Source organism: Arvicanthis niloticus, chromosome 18 (assembly GCF_011762505.2).
Source record: "Arvicanthis niloticus isolate mArvNil1 chromosome 18, mArvNil1.pat.X, whole genome shotgun sequence".
NCBI lineage: Eukaryota > Metazoa > Chordata > Mammalia > Rodentia > Muridae > Arvicanthis > Arvicanthis niloticus.
In genome coordinates this window covers 52140185-52158152 of record NC_047675.1, presented here as the reverse complement: position 1 = coordinate 52158152, position 17968 = coordinate 52140185, and the positions used below count along the sequence as shown (strand labels likewise).

At 45.5% G+C, this 17968-nt stretch overlaps 1 protein-coding gene across 2 annotated transcripts in view; it reads left to right on the top strand.

The window, feature by feature from the left end:
• The window catches only part of Tarbp1 (tRNA guanosine 2 -O-methyltransferase TARBP1), a 52120-nt gene that overhangs the window by 22696 nt on the left and 11456 nt on the right, over positions 1-17968 (top strand). For both annotated transcript variants that reach the window (XM_034522438.2, XM_076916060.1), the window contains exons 12-22: positions 761-933; positions 1428-1525; positions 3046-3207; positions 5756-5970; positions 6606-6867; positions 6960-7148; positions 9544-9734; positions 9869-9940; positions 12806-12926; positions 14695-14805; positions 16945-17094. In XM_034522438.2, the coding sequence (XP_034378329.1) occupies positions 761-933; positions 1428-1525; positions 3046-3207; positions 5756-5970; positions 6606-6867; positions 6960-7148; positions 9544-9734; positions 9869-9940; positions 12806-12926; positions 14695-14805; positions 16945-17094 (1744 nt within the window). The remainder of the gene's footprint in view (positions 1-760; positions 934-1427; positions 1526-3045; positions 3208-5755; positions 5971-6605; positions 6868-6959; positions 7149-9543; positions 9735-9868; positions 9941-12805; positions 12927-14694; positions 14806-16944; positions 17095-17968) is intronic.

Genomic DNA, 17968 nt, shown 5'->3' with positions numbered 1-17968 from the left:
AGAGCACTGGACACATACTAAAGAAATGTTTACTTTAATGGCTGATTAACGGAAGTAGGGCCAGTCAGTGCTTTCATGTTGGTAAACTGAATGTCAGATTTACAATTCAGTGTTAAACTAGATAATATATGATGCTTACTGTTTTATACTGGCACCAGAAAAAATAGATGGTAAGATCCCAGTATAAACTGTAAAGTGCCCCAAACAGCAGCAAAAGTGGCAGTTAGGATGGACTGGCTTCTGGGGACAGGGCAGAAGTGCCAGGGTTAGGCAGGACTTTGGCATGATGCACCGTGACCTTGACACACCACATTTCTTCTAGACAGTTGTAGTGCCAAAGGTGTCCTTTGTAACAGTTTTATAAGTTTAGGGTTTTTCTTTTTGTGTTTTTAAAAACAGTTAATGTTACGCGTCTTTTATTAGTTTATGCTTTTGTTTTTTTTTTTTTTAATTTATTCATTGACAGTTATACATGCAGCTGGATTTGGGTTGTTTTCACCCCATTTCCTTCTCTTCTAAAACCTTTCTTGTTTGCTTTGCTGCAAAACCATCAGTCAGTACCTCAGCAGTTTATCATAGAGTGTGGACTCAGGCTTTGTGTCCCACACTGTGAGGGTTGAAAGGCCCAGACAGGTCCTGGGCATGTGCGCCATCCACAAAGTAAGCTGTATGACCCCTGAGCTAACTTGCTCCACAAGTGCTAGGTGGGAGATTGTCATGCTTTTGAAGTGGCTGATATGGGTGTCCTTTTACCATCTAGGGAAAAGCAGAGGGCTCAGAACGTGCTGAGGATCTTCTTAGACCCCTTGCTGGATGCCCTAGGGAAGCTCGGCACCAATGCCTACATGCCCTTGCTGAGGACTGACCGGTGCCTCCAGCTGCTGGTGAGGTTGCTGCATTCTTGTGTGCCAAGAGGTTCCGGTGCCCAGGATGGTGAGGACGAGTGGGCTCTGTAGTAGCTTGCTGGGATTGTTGCTGGTGTTCAGAATGAGAGGACTTTAGTTTAAGCAACTTTGCACTTTTGTGGATGTTTAAAAGAAGGATCTTCTGCAGGCTTCCATTTAGGGAAGACTCGCCTCTGCCCACGTACTCTCTTAGCACAGTGGTTGAATATTAGTTGGCCGAGAGCATGGGCCTAGAAACATGGTGTTTTCTTGTTTGGGGGCTCCATAGAGATGGTGTCTGTGAGAAGTCTGTGTGTCTTTTCCACAAAACATCCACCCAGGGGCATGTTCCAGTGTGTGCTGATACCTCAGCCCACCCTGACTCCTCATGCTGGGCCTGTGGTATGGAGATCTGGACTTTAGTGACTATCTTTCTCAAGAAACAGTTGTACAAGAGCTTCTGGTGTGTTTTGTACCCAAGACTCCACCTCTATCATGTTAATAAAGCCCTTCCCCCTCTTCCCCCTCCCCCCCCCCCAACAGATGAGGTATCCACTGCGCTCCAGGCATCCATCATGTCTGCTGCGGAGAGCGTGGCTCAGTTTGTGCTCAGGAGACTTACCATGAAGGAGCTGCAGGACGTAAGTAACTTTAGCCATCGGGAGCTGCTCCTGCAGCCTGTCACAGCCATTGCTTCCCCCCCCCCCCCCCCCCCCACCCCCCCCCCCCCCCCCCCCCCGTCTACACTCACCCGATCAACAGGAGAAGGGATGTTTCTTCGGCATGATGGTTTCTTCAGAAGCCACTCTGGGAAGCAGAGCCACTATAGACTTCCAAACAGTCCAGTATCATGTGGTAAAATGCCCAGAAGCAACAGCAGCTTGAGGGAGGAAGGGGGGTTTATTTTGGCTCGTAGTTTGACAGACTTGGATCTGTCATGGCAGGAAGAGCTGATGGCGGGAGTGGGAGAAAGTGGGACACAGCATGGACAGCTGGAGAGCAAGGCAACTGACTACATCCTGTGGTAAACCGGAAGCAGCTAGATTCCAACCCTAAGGCCCCCTCCCCCACCCCTAGCAATCTACTTCCCTCAATCAGGTAGCAACTACCAAGGTCTGACAACCTCCCAAACAGCGCCACCGCCTGGAGTCAAGTGTTTAAACCCAAGAGCCTCCCAAGGTGTTCTGCATTCAAACCTCTGTGCCTAGTTTCCTTTCCATCTGTATTAGTGACTGTGACCTGAGAAGGGGATGCGGTCCTTTCGAGCCTCAGTTTCCCCAGATGAGATGTGTGTCTTCTTATCATGTTTAGAAAGTTTGACTAGCATGGACTTGAGATCCTTGACACATTTGTGTATGACTGGGACCTGGACCCAGATATTCTGAATGTCAGATTAAGGGTAGGACTAGGCCTGTGTGTGCACATGAGTGTATGTGTGTACACTTGTGTGCATGCATTCGCGACACACATGCACGCACGCACAAAATTTTGCTTATTAATTGAACTGCTGTTACTGTTTCTGAAGGGCCGGGCCAGGCCAGGCTGGAAGAGCTGGAGAAACTGGGTGTCTTCACAAGACCTGTGCGGAGCTTGGGCCTATCAACGTCTGCTATTGAGGCAGGAAGGGCTCTTGTGGTCTCGCCCTTTCCTGGGTATTTCTATGTACTAAACTAGGAGAAGGAGATATTTTCTTCAGGGGAGTAGCCACTGGGAAGGTGCCTGTTCCGCCATAAGCAGTCCCTCAGCCAAGTTCTTGAGGCAGGAGGAGGGGTCATTGGAAAAAGGAGGGCCATTGGGAGTGGCCAGAAGACTAGGAAGGGAGGTTGTGGTGATTACACAAAATGCATTACAGAGGAATGAAAATACAAAGATACTCATTGAAATGTATATTGATGTTTGCTTTAAAAAAATTCACTGGAGAGTTTCTGCCTCCCAAAGCCTCCTCATCAATGTGGTTTCAGATGCTGTTCTGTGAACGTGTCATTCTGGGAGACTGTAAAGAAGGGCGTCTTAGCTTGCACACAGACATGCTGGGCACCGAATGATGGGATGGCTCTTTCTCTTCAGAGCCCCCTTTATGCAGAGATGGCTTCCTGCCTGAATTCTGCTCGTGTGAAGTCACAGCTCCCGCTGTCCTTATGTGTCCTGACTTTTGTTGTAGGTGGCAGATCTGGACCGCTGCCAGCTCTACCTGACCGTGTTGGCCGAGCTCTTGAGACTCCAGGTTAAGCTGGGCTGGAAAGCAGGCAACCCGGTCAGCCGGGTCATTTCTCCTTTGAAAAACGCATGTGTTCGCCATCTTCAGGAGGCCGAGGGCAGACAGGTAATCGTCCTAGGCTGAAGGTGTGTGGTTATGTCCAGGAAGGAATACCTATTTGATTGCTCTGCAATATTTGTAATTATAAGGATTTCCTAACTTTGCCTGTAGGTGCTAATACTATGTGTGAAAGTATAGTTGGAACACATCAGAGCTTTGAATGTGTAATGGGGATCTGATCTTTCTCTTTCTCTCCCTTCCCCTCCCCTGCCTCTCTCCCTCCCTCTCCCTTCGGCATACCTCCTTTGTCCCTCACTCTATCTCTCCCTCTTCCCTTCCCTTCCCCCTCCTCTTTTCCTCCCTCCACCCTCCCATTTTCCCTCCCTTCTTCCTCCCTCCCCATCCCTCCTCCCTCGCTGTCTCCCTCTCTCCCTTCCTTTCCTTCCCTCCATCTCTCCCTCGCCCCTTCCCTTCCCTCTCCTCCCCTTTCCCTCCCTCCCTCCCTCTATCCTCCCACCTTTTATCCTCTGTCTTTCCTTCCCTTCCTCTAAACTTCCACCTTCCCTCCTCCCTAACTCCCTCCCTCTCCCATTCCTCTTCTCACCTTCCCTGGTTCTCCTGGGGATTGAACATGAACCTCACACACACTAAGCCAGATCTAAATCTTTTTTCACTCGTGACCCCTTTTCATTGAAAATTTTTCATAAACCTTGGTATATAGGTCTGTAAAATGGGAACACAAATTAAGGATTTGCAGATAATATATCATAAAGAGATTTATTTTAAAATAGTACTTTGGTATGCATATAATTTAGTCTTTTTTTTTTTTAAAGAAGAAAGCAAATTGCATACTAATGAGGTAGATACGATTGTTTGTCTAACAGTACAACCCAAAGATATGCTAATTTATGCTCACACACTGAGGAACCATTGTAGGAACCAAAGTCTGTTTTCTGTAACTGAGCCTCTGCTTCTGTGAGAGCTGAACTGTACACACAGTGCTGCTTGTAAGATACAATAGTCTCCGTCCAGGCCCAGGTGTGTCTGCTGCATTCATTGGCTCTCGGTGGCGTGAAGTCAATGTGAGAGTGTGTTGAGAACCAAGGCCGCCATGAAGTCCCGCCTCGAGTATTAGACAAGCAGGGCCCTAACACTCAGACTCACCACATGTTTGCTTTTCAGGTAATTTTGCGTTACTATGTATTAAAAAACCTGACTGTTGTCAGATTTTTTTCATGATCTTCAGCTTACGTGTTTTAAGTTTAGGTTATCTTTAGTTTTGAGTTTAGGTTAGTTTCAGTTTAGGTTATTTTTCATAACCCTCAGTTATGTAATGCTCGTGGGATCACGACCTGTTGTTTAGAATGCTTTTGTGTTCAGCCCCTGCTTCAGCACTGAGCTACATCAGGGCCCCACCTCATCCTACTTAAACTAGGAGATAGACTCTTCCTAGGTTATCCAGGCTGGCCTTGAACTCATGATCCTCCTGCTTTGGCTTCCTGAGCAGCTGGATATAAGCATGTGACTTTATACCCAGCAATTCTTCAGCCTTAAAATCACCCGGTGCAGATACGAGAGGCACCTAAGTCTTTTGCTCACCCTGGCCTAGTACAGAACCCTTTCATCAGCCTGAAATCACAGCTCCGTGGTTGGCTTCCTTCCTTGGCTTCCAGGCTAGTTGTCTACCCTTCCCCTCTGTTCTCATTGTGTCCTATGTTGCAGCTGCCCCAGGTAACCATCTACAGCTTCTGTGTCACAAGCATGTGTTCTTTACTTACCTGACAGAGATGACTTAAGGGAAGTCACCTCTTGCTTAGGGTTTAAGAGGGAACAGTGTTATGGTGGGGGAGTGGTGCAGTGCCTCGGTGTCATTAGGGTATGGGTGGAGCTCTTGAAATTGCAGCAAACCAGGAAGTAAAGAGCTCATACCAGAACCCCCTTCAAGGTCTACCCCCTAGTGACATGTTCACTTGGATTCCACAACCTCCCAAACAGTGCAGCCAGCTGGGGACTTTCGATCATGTGAGCCTGGGTGATTTTGTATTCAGACCATTAGCACCTCCTACTCGAGGCTTCTCTCTGGCCTGGCCCTTCCAGGAGAGTGCATGGTAGTCATCTCTGTTGGATCAAGGTCTCTCTCCTTACTTCATTTCTCCACTGCCTCCTGTGCCTACACAGAGGTGTTTATTTCCTTCTTTATAGTTTATGGAGTTGTTTGTGTAGATATGTCTGCACTGGATTTTAGCACCTGTAGGCATTTCTTAATCATAACAGAAAGACAGAGTAGTTAAGAGCCCAACTTTAGAGGCTGGTCTCTGCGTTTGGACCCTGACAAAGCCAGATCATTGTTACTCACAAGTGGCTGATCTGTCCTATAAGAAGGTCTAGGCAGCTCTTGTAGAGGTCGAGTTTTCCTCTTATGTGCTGAGTGCTAGCTGTCATTTTAAACTCTACAGAGAGCACACAATTGAAGTTCTTTTATCCCACGGATGTTTGGCTGCAACAGGAAGGGAGGCAGGACATGAGGTGTCGCCGAGGTGTCATAGCCTTGCAGCCTCCGTCCCTTAGACGGAGACTAGATTGCCTTGCTTTAGGGTCATCTTGTCCTCTGCAGGAGCCGACCCTGAGTCAGCAGGTACAGAGAGCAGTCAGCATGGCCACCCTGGCAGCTCTGTGTGAGGCTGTGGACCAGCACCCAGTGCTGCAGCCTGACTCTCCCAATGCTGAGCCTGTGGACAGGTTCCTGTCAGCCCTTCCACTCAATCACATGCTGCAGAAGCCCCGTTCAGAGGAGCAGAACATCGGTGTATGTCCCCTGGAGAATGGCAGGTGAATGAGGAGTGTCTTTGTTAAAGGTTAACCACAATCCAGGGTGTGTTGCATCATGGTTGTTGTGAGGCCTGATGGTGCTCGTGGTGCAGTGGAGTTGGGGAGATGAGGCCTCGTTTTGGAGGAAAGTGCACCATCAGGCTCTTCAACTCCCTTGTCAGAAACCTGTTGACCTTTCTGACTTAGTTTTCAGCCAGTCTCTCAAGGTTGTGGAAATACCTTGCAAACTTTAATTCTGTGGGGTTGCTTCAGTATTTAGTGGCTAGGCTGCTTGATGGTGACTGGGTATATCACTTGTCTCGGTCAGTTCTCAGTTGTTATAATAGTTTATCTGAGACCAGGTAGCTTATAAAGAGACATTTAACAGTTTTGGAGACTTAAAAGCTGGTGAATGTGGTACCAGCATCTACCTGGGTCCTGGAGAGGTTTTGTGGTGCTTTACTCCTGACTGAAAAGCTAGAAGAGCCTCCACTTCCCAGTTCTCCGCCTCCCAAGCTCTGGCCATAGATTTGCAAGAGCCTGACGGCTTTCAAACCATCCATCCATTTGCCTCATAAGAAACAGCACCATAAGCCAAGGAAATGAAGTCAAGCTGGGAAACTGAGCCTTAGGGTCTTGTCTTTTGATGTTTTCAGTGTCTTTGAAGAATCATCATCTTCCAAAGGATGGGGGAAAATAGTCGCACAGTATCTACATGATCAGTGGGTCTGCCTCTCCTTCCTGCTGAGAAAGCACCACCCCCTTATTCCAGCCAAGGAAAATGACATGCTGGAGTGTTTTCTCCCTGCTGTTGAGATGCCTGTGCAGACCCTGCAGTCAGCGCTGGACGTCCTCACGGTCCTCCCTGCCGGCTGCATCTTGCCTGTGTTCCGCTGCATGGAGGTGCTGGTTCCCCAGGTGAGATGGAGGGAAGGAAGGGTGAGTCGGGTAATGAAGAAGCAACATTGTTGCAGAGATTGACACTGTGTGCTTTCACCCCCTTCTGCCAGCTCCTGACTTCCGAGGAGACACTCTGCATAGAATCCTTTGATGTGGCTTGGAAAATCATAGCTTCCTTGAGCAACACACAGCTGACATTCTGGCCTAACTTAAAAGCTTTTGTTCACTTTGTTTTCGATCATGAGATTCTTACTATTGCCGCAAAAATCAAGGGCCAGGCATATTCCAAAATAAAAGAGGTAACTTTTCTCTTTGTGGTTCGTGTGGTCGGTAGGACAAGAGAAGAGGTGTACCTCTAACCAAGTCCTGGGCTGCTATCTTTGTTCTCAGAACATGTTCTTGTGTGAGGTGAGGAACTCTGGTGACAGGGACAGGAGGCTCAGATCGGGCCTCCTGCCCTGCTGCTGTGACCAGAAGGCCGACACAACCAGAGCAGAGGTTGGCTTTGGCTCACAGTTTCAGGGGTTACAAGTCTATCATGACAGGGAAGCAATGTGGCTGCCCCATCTGTAGTGGAAGGAGAGGGAAGCAACGGTTTCTGATATGTTGGTGCATCAGGAGTAAGAGAGCAGATCAAAACAGGGCCAGTCTACTCCTCAGAAGTGCCACCTCTGAAAATATTTGTTCTGGATGAACAAAGAAGTCAGGACACCTGAGCTATGGAGAAACTTAACACTCAGACCTTGGCTTTCCATCTTGTTCAAACAGTATTTAAGATCTTAGTCACAGACAGGCGTGGAGGCTCATGCCTTTAATCTTAACACTCAGGAGGTAGAGGCTGTGAATTTGAGACCAACACAGTCTACCATTATTGAGTTCCAGGCCAGCCTTGTCTACATAGTGAGTTCTAGGCCAGCCAGAGCTACATAGTAAGCCCTTGTCTCAAAATAAACAAACGAACGATAAAACCTTGACTCATTGGGCAAGTTAAGGATTGGGTACTTGGGATGTTCTCTCTCTAAGAATTGAGGAGCCTGGAAACACTGTCCCTCCTGTAGGGTGGCATGAGCTTGGTGCTGAGCTGAGAAGGTATGCTTTGATGCTGACAGAGATGGAAGGGGCATGGCAGGCATCTTTGTCCTTGAACTATCATTTTAGCTCCCGAACGTCATCCTCTGCTCCCCATATGTGTACGCTGGCATTTGTATACTCCTCCCAAAATAAATGGATGTGAGGATTTTTAGACATTTTAAAAAAGAATATTAAAAAAAAATTTGTATCGGTACTGAACAAATACAGCCATTTTGTTATTTATAAAAATGTAGCAACTATTTCTGCTGTATTAGATGTCTACTGTATAAGATGTTGTCAGCAGTCCAGAGTTACTAGGGGCAGGCTGTCAGCCTTTGGGTACTGCAACAAGACATCATTGTCTGTAGACATGTTGGGGTACTGTAGCTGTCCTAGGTCAGCTGAAGCCATGAGCCCAGGTTGCACATGTCTGATCTAAAGTAGCCATGATGTTCCTACATGGAAGATCCTTGCGGTCTCTACATTGCTTTATATGAACAGGGCTTGAGGTCTCTGCAGATTTTGCTCTTCAGGGACATTCTAGAGATGTCCCCGGGGCTGTGAGAGATGGTTGCACTTATATTTTTAGCCATTTCTTCAGCAGGGAAAATGCCCCAATGGGATTCTGTCCTGCTGGAGTTTCCAGTAGCTTCTGGTTCCTGTTTGTGGTCCATGCTGTCCTTCCTGCTCTCTGCACACTGTGAGGCACATCAGGAGACTGTGGTCTTGACCTCCTGGAGCACTGAAGTCCTAGGTTTTCAGAAAACGGCTGCCTCCTCCTCCTGCATCTCTGGCAGATGTCTCTCCTGGAGAGTTCTGCATGGATGACTCAGCCAGGAGTACTGGACTTAGCACACACTCTTAAGACACAAGCATCATGGTTTATCTGAAATTATTCCAGTGGAGTTTAGTTTTGGATTTTTTTTTTTTTTTTTGATAAGTTTATCATACAACTTACATTCACTATTTCAGCAAATGAATATGCTACACACAGAAAGAAAGTGCTCTTCATTCAGCAGGCCCTGAGGGTTGTGCTTTGCATATTGAGACACTTTGTAGGTCAACATTAAAGGCTGTATGTATTTTGCATTTGATGTACAGGGTTTGGGGCCAGGCTGTGAGTTACTCTTCTCGGTCCTATGGAAAGGAAAGGGCTTTTTTGCTCACAGTTTGAGGACACAGTCCATCACTTTTGGCTCAAGGTTTGAGGACACAGTCCATCGTGAGGAAGACACAGCAGCAGGAGCATGAGGCAGCTGTCACAGCCTATCCACAGTCAGGAAAGAGGGAGATGGATGCTGGGGCTCCGCTCACTTCCTCCTTTTTATTTAATGCAGGCCCCAGGCCGCAGAATGCGACACCACACTCAGAGTGGATGTCTGGAAACACACTGTAGGCACTTAAACATTTTGAGACACCTATCTCCTCATTGATTCAAAGTTCGTTTGTCAAGCGGACTGTAAAGATTGATCATCCCAGGCTGGGAAGGTTTCTGGAAGCGCTCACTACTTTTTAGCAAAACTGTTATGCTGTTAACTTTAGTCATTAATTATTATTATGCTGCTGATTTTCCTCCTAACTGACCCAGTCAAAGGTTAAGCTGAATGTTGTTTCTCATTTCAGATTATGTGCAAGATGATTGAAATGTCCTCCATAAAATCAGGCGTCTTCAATGTCCTGATACGTCACTGCTGCCAATCTTGGTTAGCAGCTGCTTCTGGTGTGTCCCAGGGGTCATTTTCCAGTGCTAAGGATTACAGTGAACTTGTCCTGGAGGCTTGTGTGTTTGGAACAGTGTTTAGGCGAGATCAGAGGTAAAAGTGCCACGGTCAGCTTGTCACGAATAGGTGGGGTTACATCTGGGTTGAGCGTTCAACCAGGCTGTAGTATTAACTTTGGGGATTTAATTTGCTGAGCCTGTTTTTTTCCCCCCCCCTACATTTTAAAGACTCATTCAAGATGTCCAAACCTTCATAGAAAACCTTGGACCAAGCTGTGCAGCAAATATCATCATTGAGAAGTAAGTGCAGCCCGTTTTTGTGTCTTGATGCAGGTGATTTAACCTTGATTTCTACTTGATTTATGAGGTCTTTATTCATAACATTTTTAAAAGATTCATTTATTTTTATTTTATACGTGTGAGTGTTGTGCCTCCATGGATATCAATGCACTGCATGCATACTTGGTGCCCTCAGAGCTTGGAAGAGGGTGTTAAGAGTCCCTGGAAATGGAGTTAAAGAAGGTTGTGGCCCACCATGTGGGTCCTGGGAATTGAACCTGAGTCCTCTGAAAGTGTAGCTAGTCCTCTGAGCTGCTGAGCCATCTCTATAGCTGTTATTCATAAATGTAATGAAAGTTTTCTCATTATATCTAGTTTAATGACCAACCTGTATTACTACTACTCCTCCTACTGTGGCTACATGTTTGACAGGCAACTTAAGAGAAGTTTGGGGAAATACAGCCCATCATGACTTCAGGACTGGCTTATGGCCATGGCATCCAGAGCTTGGTAGCAAACAGAAATAGGAAGTGAAGCAGGACTGTAAACCTTAAGGCCCTCCTCCTCCAGTGACTCCCTCCCTCCAGCTAGGCCCCACCTCCCAGGGTTCCATAAACTCCATAATGAGGCCACTCCTTGCAAACATAGCTTCAACACATGAACCTGAGAAGGAATTCGCCATCCAAACCATAACACAGGCCTTCAAAAAATGTGTTTAAAGGGTGCCAGAGAGATGGTTCAGTGGTTAAAAGCACTGTCTGCTCTTCCAGAGGTCCTGAGTTCAATTCCCAGCAACCACATGGTAGCTCTTGACTGATGCCCTCTTCTGGCATGCAGGTGTACATGCAGATAGAGTACTTATATACATAAAATAAATAAATAAATCTTTAAAATATAAAATAAAGTTTTGGTGCTGGAGAAATGGCTCAGTGGTTAAGAGTACTGGCCACTCTTCCAATGGATCCAGGTTTAATTTTTAGCACCTACATAGTAGCTCACAACTGCCTGTAACTCCAGTTCCAGAGGCTCCAACACCCTCATACAGACATTAATGCAGGCAAAAACACCAGTGCACATGAAATAAAAATAAAAAATGTTTAAAATGAGTTTAAAATATTATTTGTTCATATATTTTATTTATATCTTCACTGTTTACTAAGTTAATAAGCTTTCAAAAGTGTAATGTAGCCTACTTCAAGTAAATACATACCTTCAGATAATATGGGCCCCTCTTCCTCTTTATGGGAGGGGCTCTGGGTGGAGGTAATCATGTATACTTATTTTTTTAAATCTTTATTTGGTTATAAAATTTATAGAATTCATTGTTATCATTTTAACAAGTAAATACATTATGTATAAAAATAGAGTGAATGAAAGCTCTGAGGCTTTGGGGGTGGGGGCTGTATTGAAGCCATTTCATTGAATAATTAACATAGAAAAGTTCATACTTAGTCTATGTGTGTATTTAGTGAGCATGGGATAGCTTTGAGGATGTATTTCTAGGATGATGGTTCTAATCTAATTGAGCTTAAATATATTTATTATTATGTGTTGGAGGGGGTAAGGCTTGTGCCGTGGCACACATATGGAGGTCAGAGGAGGACTCTGTACATCTGTCCCTCAGTCTAGTTCTGCTGTCCCTTCACCTTTATGTGAGTTTTGAGTGTGGGACTCGGGTTGGCCAGGCTTGCTTGTCAAAAGCCTTTCCCCACCAGCCATCTTACCAGCCCTAAATTGAATGTTTTGGAGCTTATCAAATACTTTTTATTCAAGTCTTATTTTCTCATCTTCTTTCATAAGCCTGCATGTGTGTTTGAAATATGAAAAGATTGTGAAATCGTTTTATTGTGATTTTAGGGTTAGGCCAACAGGTGAACAGGTGATTGCTGTGAGGTTTTTTTTTTTTTTTTTTTTTTTTTTTGGGGGGGGGGGGTTTTGTTTGTTTGTTTGTTTGTTTTTGGGTTTTCGAGACAGGGTTTCTCTGTGTAACCCTGGCTGTCCTGGAGCTCACTCTGTAGACCAGGCTGGCCTCGAACTCAGAAATCCGCCTGCCTCTGCCTCCCAAGTGCTGGGATTAAAGGCATGTGCCACCACCGCCCAGCTATTGCTGTGAGTATTTATAGCAAGTGTTCACTCCAGGGCTTGCTGTACTTAAAGTCATCTGCCATGTTTCCCCAAATGTGAGCAGTTATAATTGTTTCCAGACTTTTACTTCTGTGTATCTGTGTGTATTTGTGTATGTGCACGTGAGTACAGATACCTAAAGAGCCCAGAAGAGGGTGTTGGATCCCTGGAGTTGCAGTTGCAGGAGGTTGTGAGCTTCTTGATGTGGGTGCTGGGACCTGAACTCCAGTCCTGTAGACAGCTAGTACATCCCTCCAGCCCAGTTATTTGTTTTTAATTTATTATCTTGTTTGTTTATTTGCTGGGCTGGTTTAACATAGTAGTCAGCGTGTCACTTTCAGGTGGGTCTTGCTAAGTGCTTATTGTTACATTAAAGTGATATCTATTAACATTGGAAGAGTTGACCTGAGATGTGGAAATACCGACAGTTTAATTTTGATGTGGATGGGAAGACATTCAGAGCACATGGAACTACTATATAATAAGAGGCAGGGGCTGGGGACAGGTGCGTGCGTGCGTGTGTGCGTGTGTAGATCCTTGATCCTTGAGGTCTGAGTGGATCTGTGCCCATTCTTTTCTATGGATTCCTTGTTTGCTGTCTGCTGTCTTCCAATTCAAAAGGATATTCATTATAGACCTACATACTCTCATGCATGTTTCAGGGGAGGACTTGGTACTTGTGATGGCTTTTGGTACAAAAAGTGAATGTATTTTTCCTACTTCTAAGACATATGAACACAGTTTATCATTTTATATTTTAAGCACTAAGAGAGAAGATTATTATGTGAGAATCTGTGCCATCAAATTCTTGTGTCTGCTAGATGGCTCCGACATGTCCCACAAGTTGTTCTTAGAAGATCTTGCTGCCAAGCTCCTGGATAAGGTAAGGAGGAGCCTTCATCCTGCTTCTGATTAACTCTGCTTTCAGCGGGCCATGGTCTAGACTTGCCCTTTATTTGACCCAAACATGTGGAGACAGAGTATTTCTAAAGACCGTTTACCACAGAAGCCCCATGGTCATGATCTGTGGCTTTGATTAAGGCTTTGTTTGTTCCTTAGTGTCTGTCTACCTAAGCTTCTCAGGTTTGGTTCCCTTGGCCCTGTAGCCTTCACCTATGTATCTTTGGTTGCCTGTTCAGACGTGTTGCGTTTCCTGTGCTGCATGCACACACTATGTATGAAACTAGTAGACATCCAGGAAGGGGCGACCTGAGAGGATGTGAGAATCAAACACTGCTGTGGCTGTTATTCTTTTTTTCCCCACCCCCCATGAAAAAAGACTAGACAAACGTAAGGAAGGAAGGGTTTATATGTTGGCTCCTGGTTTGCAAAGTGCAGCCCACCATGACCCCATGACCAGGAAGGCTGAGGCAACCATGATGTGTCCATGGTCAAGGAAGCAGATAGAAGTGAATGTCAGTGTTCAGCTCACTGTCTCCTCTGGCCAGTCTAGGACCCAGCCTATTCAAATCACACAGCCTGCTTTTAGAGTGGGTCTTCCCACCTCAACCTAACCTAAAGCCTCTCTCACAGACATACTCAGCATCTTCTTTCTTCAGTGACCTTACATGGTGTCCAGCTGCAGTGTTAACCAACACAGTTACCTGTCTTAAGACTCACTGCTGTCAGGCTCAGATCAGGTTCCTGATGTTTCTGTAGGATTGATGAAAATTTCATACTCATAGGGTAAAAATGACCAGCTTTTCTGAGCTTGCCAGATCACCTGCAAAGTCACCTATGACCCGTACAGTGTCTGAAGGATGGGTTTCATAAATCTGGGAGAAACTAGAAAGGATGGCATTGAGTGCAGTCAGTATGAGAATGGAACCTGAGGCCTTGTATGTAAGGTGATTGCTCTACCACTGAGTTGTGTCCTGGTTCTTTTATTCCTTAAGTGGACAGAGTTCTGCCCTGCTGTCTGACCTTGTAGATGCTTGAGTGACTATGGAACCCACTTAGTCAAGTGTCTTACTCAAAACAGGACTGTTCACAAACTTTGTTTTCTGAATGGAGGTCAGCTTTGGTATATAAAACCTAGAAACTATTTTTTCATGGAAAAAAAAAAAAAGATGTCTGGCCTTCCTTGTGGGAGCTGGGTGTTGGGGGCTGTCTCAGAGGAAGTGGTGTTTCCTTGGCTACCTTGACGTTGGTTAGACCTGAAAGTAGAGGAGCTAAACATTATCTACAAAGGTCTCCGAGAAGTGGAGGCACGCCACTTTGATGGCAATGGCCCCAGAGATGCCTGACTGACTTTTCATCTTAAAGGAATCTGACAGTATGTGTAACATTCTTCAGTGGCTTCTTGGCTCAGAAGTGACTTGGTGACAAAAGTCACCCTCGAGGAACTGAAGCTATAGCTTGGTAGTAGAAAAGAAGTCTCTGGGCTCAGACCCTGAGAAGGTGGCCTGCTTGGTGTAATGTAGGACACAGTGCTGCCACCTTGTGTCTAGAGGTGGTATTGAATGGTTACCCTCCTAGTGACACTAGAATTGAATTGCAAATTCAAATTCAAATTGGACAAAGGAGCAGAAACAGGTGTATGGAATGTCGCTTTACAACACCTTTCAGGTTTGCAGTTGGCACAGATACTGTTCTTGGTAACACGTGTGGTAGGGGGCTTACCCTGACTGATTCCCACCCTGTCTCTCCAGGATGAGTCAGCATCCAGGTCCAGAACTCGATACCATGAGAACTCCCTCCAGCACCGGGTGAAGAACCGTGTGTGGCAGACTCTGCTTGTCCTCTTCCCTGCATTTGATCAGGTGTGATAGTTCTCATGTTCTGTGTCTTAGTTATGGTTTCTATCATTGTGAAGAAACACCATGACCAAAAGCAAGTTGAGTAGGAAATGGTTTATTGGGCTGTTCATCACCAAAGGAAGTCAGGACAGCATCTCAAACAGGGCGGGAACCAGGAGGAAGAGTTCATGGAGGATTGTTGCCTACTGGCTTGCTTCACCTGGCTTGCTCAGCCTGCTTTCTTATAGAGCCAGGACTACCAGCCCAGGGGTGGCACCATTCACAGTGGGCTAGTAGGCCCTCCCCTAATGGTCACTAGTGACTCTAGTTTGTGTCAAGATGTAAAATCCTATTTTTTTTGTTTGTTTGTTTGTTTTGTTGTTTTTTTTGTTTGTTTTTTGTTTTTTAGAGACAGGGTTTCTCTGTATAGCCCTGGCTGTCCTGGAACTCACTCTGTAGACCAGGCTGGCCTCGAACTCAGAAATCTACCTGCCTCTGCCTCCCAAGTGCTGGGATTAAAGGCATGTGCTACCACTGCCTGGCATAAAATCCTTTTCATTAAAAAAAAGAAATCTGTGTATGAGAGAGGCAGAGATAAAGAAGGAAAACATGAGAAAGAAACAGATACAGAGAGAGAGAGAGAGAGAGAGCGCGCCTAACAGTCTAGATACACAGAGAGAGAGCCTAACAGTCTAGATACACAGAGAGCCTAACAGTCTGGGTTCAATCCTTGGGAGCTACCTTGTGGAAGGAGAGAACTGACTCCCAAAAGTTGTCTGGACCTCTCCATGTGTACACCACCCCCATACACACACACACACACACACACACACACACACACACCATACATGAACACACACACACACCACACACGTGCACACACATGCACGCGCATACACACACACAAGCATACACACACAACACACCCCATAGACACACAAACACACACCCATACACACACATACTAACTAAATGTAGTTTATATTTTTGACATTTTTCTACCAAAATTTTCTCACCAAATTTACCAAAAAAAATCTTACTAAAAGATTCAACAAAAATCTTCTTTAGGAATGATTTTTCTCTTTAAAATAAAAAAAATGTAACAGGCATTATTTTTAAGTATGCCTATTAAATAAATGTTGCATAGAATGCTTATGTAAATAACTGCTTTTCTCCCGATGCTTACATGTGTATCACGTGAAGAGGACAGGTGAGGGAGAGGTGAAGTTGGAGCTCAAGGTCCAGTCCAAAGGACAGCTGGGAGTGGGGGTGGGGGTGGGGGTGGCCATAGAGCTGAGAGACCAGAGCACAGGTAGATGGATGTGTTCGCTGTCTGGAGTTTTGCTCCTTACCCAGGTGTTTCTGAGCTGTTGGGTCTAAGCATGAAACAAGCTGCACATGAGTGCTATCACCTAAGCACAAGGCTGGGCACCAGGGTGATGGCTCAGTGGGAGGACTTGAGGTCACTCCCCAGTATCCACATAAAGATCCAAGCTTAGTAGCACGATGCCATCCCATTGCTGAGGAAGTGGAGATGGGAGGAACCCTATGGCTTGCTGGTCAGCCAGTTTATCCAAATTGGAGAGACCCTGCCTCAAAAAATAAGGTGGAGGGTGACTGAGGAAAACACCTGACAGTGATGACCTCTGGCCTGCCTCCATATGTATGTGCACACATCCATACTCACACATGCACACAAGTCCATGCACATATGAATATTTATATACAGATGTACCACCCACGGAAATGAGGTGAGTATATAACTTAGGGAAATTGTTAGACTTCTGTATCCTTCCCCGTCAAAACCTAGATGATCAAAACCATCATAGAACTGATGTCTAAATAAACAGTGAGGTGCTCACTAGAAATGCTCTATCTAGCACAGAGTCAGTATATTTCTGTATTTCATGTGTATGAGTGTTTTCTGGCATTGGTGTCTGTGCACTGTGTGTGTACAGTGCCCACAGAGGCCAGACGAGGTGTGAGATCCCCTGGAACTGGAGTGACAAATCTGGGCTCTGGGAAGTGCGCCCAAGTCTTCAGCAAGAACAGCCTCTTAACTGCTGAGCCATCTCTCCAGCTCAGTTGGGGAGGGTTTTTTTTTTTTTTTTTAATTGAAAAGTTATAGCATGTTAACAATTTAATGTATGTTTTCTCCCTCAGAAATTCTTACATGGGATTATTGATAAGGTTTTCCACGCTGGCTTCACGAATAATCAAGCGTCCATAAAATATTTTATTGAGTGGCTTATTATATTGATTCTTCATAAATTCCCTGAGTTTCTTCCAAAGTTCTGGGCGTGTTTTTCTTACGTAAGTAAGAATTTTCTTCTGCTGTTCTGAACTAGGAGAGGGTGTGACTGTGGAGGTGCACCTCACTTCAGTGCCGGTTTCTGTCCCTCAGTGACTGTAATGTTGACATTGTAGTTTATAATTATGCATCCTGAGTGCGAATGGGCAACAGAAATCCCCCAAGTTTGTCTTGAGTGTGTTGTGATTTGTTCTAATTTTGACAAAATAAAGATGAGAAAGGCTTTTGTTATTAAGATGTAAGAGAGGCCAGGCATGGTGTTACACACCTATAATCCCAGCACTCGGGAGTCAGGGAGATCAGAAATTCTAGACCAGGCTAGGCTGTGTAGTGAGGTGCTGTCTCAAACAAAACAAAATGAAACAAAACACAGAAGCAAAGCAAAGGACACTGTAATACCAAGCCATGTCCTGGCTTGGTGCTAGAAATAAGGAAGACGGAGGAGTGAATTTTCTCTTTCCCTTTGAAAAGAGCTTTAGAAGGGTAATTTCAAACAACCAAAGTAAAGTAGAGGGTCTCAGTGAGGGTTTTACTGCTGTGAACAGACACCATGACCAAGGCAACTCTTATGGACAGCATTTAATTGGGGCTGGCTTACAAATTTAGAGGTTCAGTCCATTATCAAGGCAGGAGCATGGCAGTGTCCAGGCAGGCATGGTGCAGGAGGACCTGAGAGTTCAACATCTTCATCTGAAGGCCATTAGAAGAATGGCTTCCAGGCAGCTAGGATGAGGGTCTTAAAGCTCATACCCATAGTGACGTGCTTCCTCTTCCAACAAGGCCACACCTCCAAATAGTGCCATTCCCTGGGCCAAGCATATTCAGATCACCACCACAGAAGGTATAGAAGAAAACACTTGCCACCTAGTCACAGAC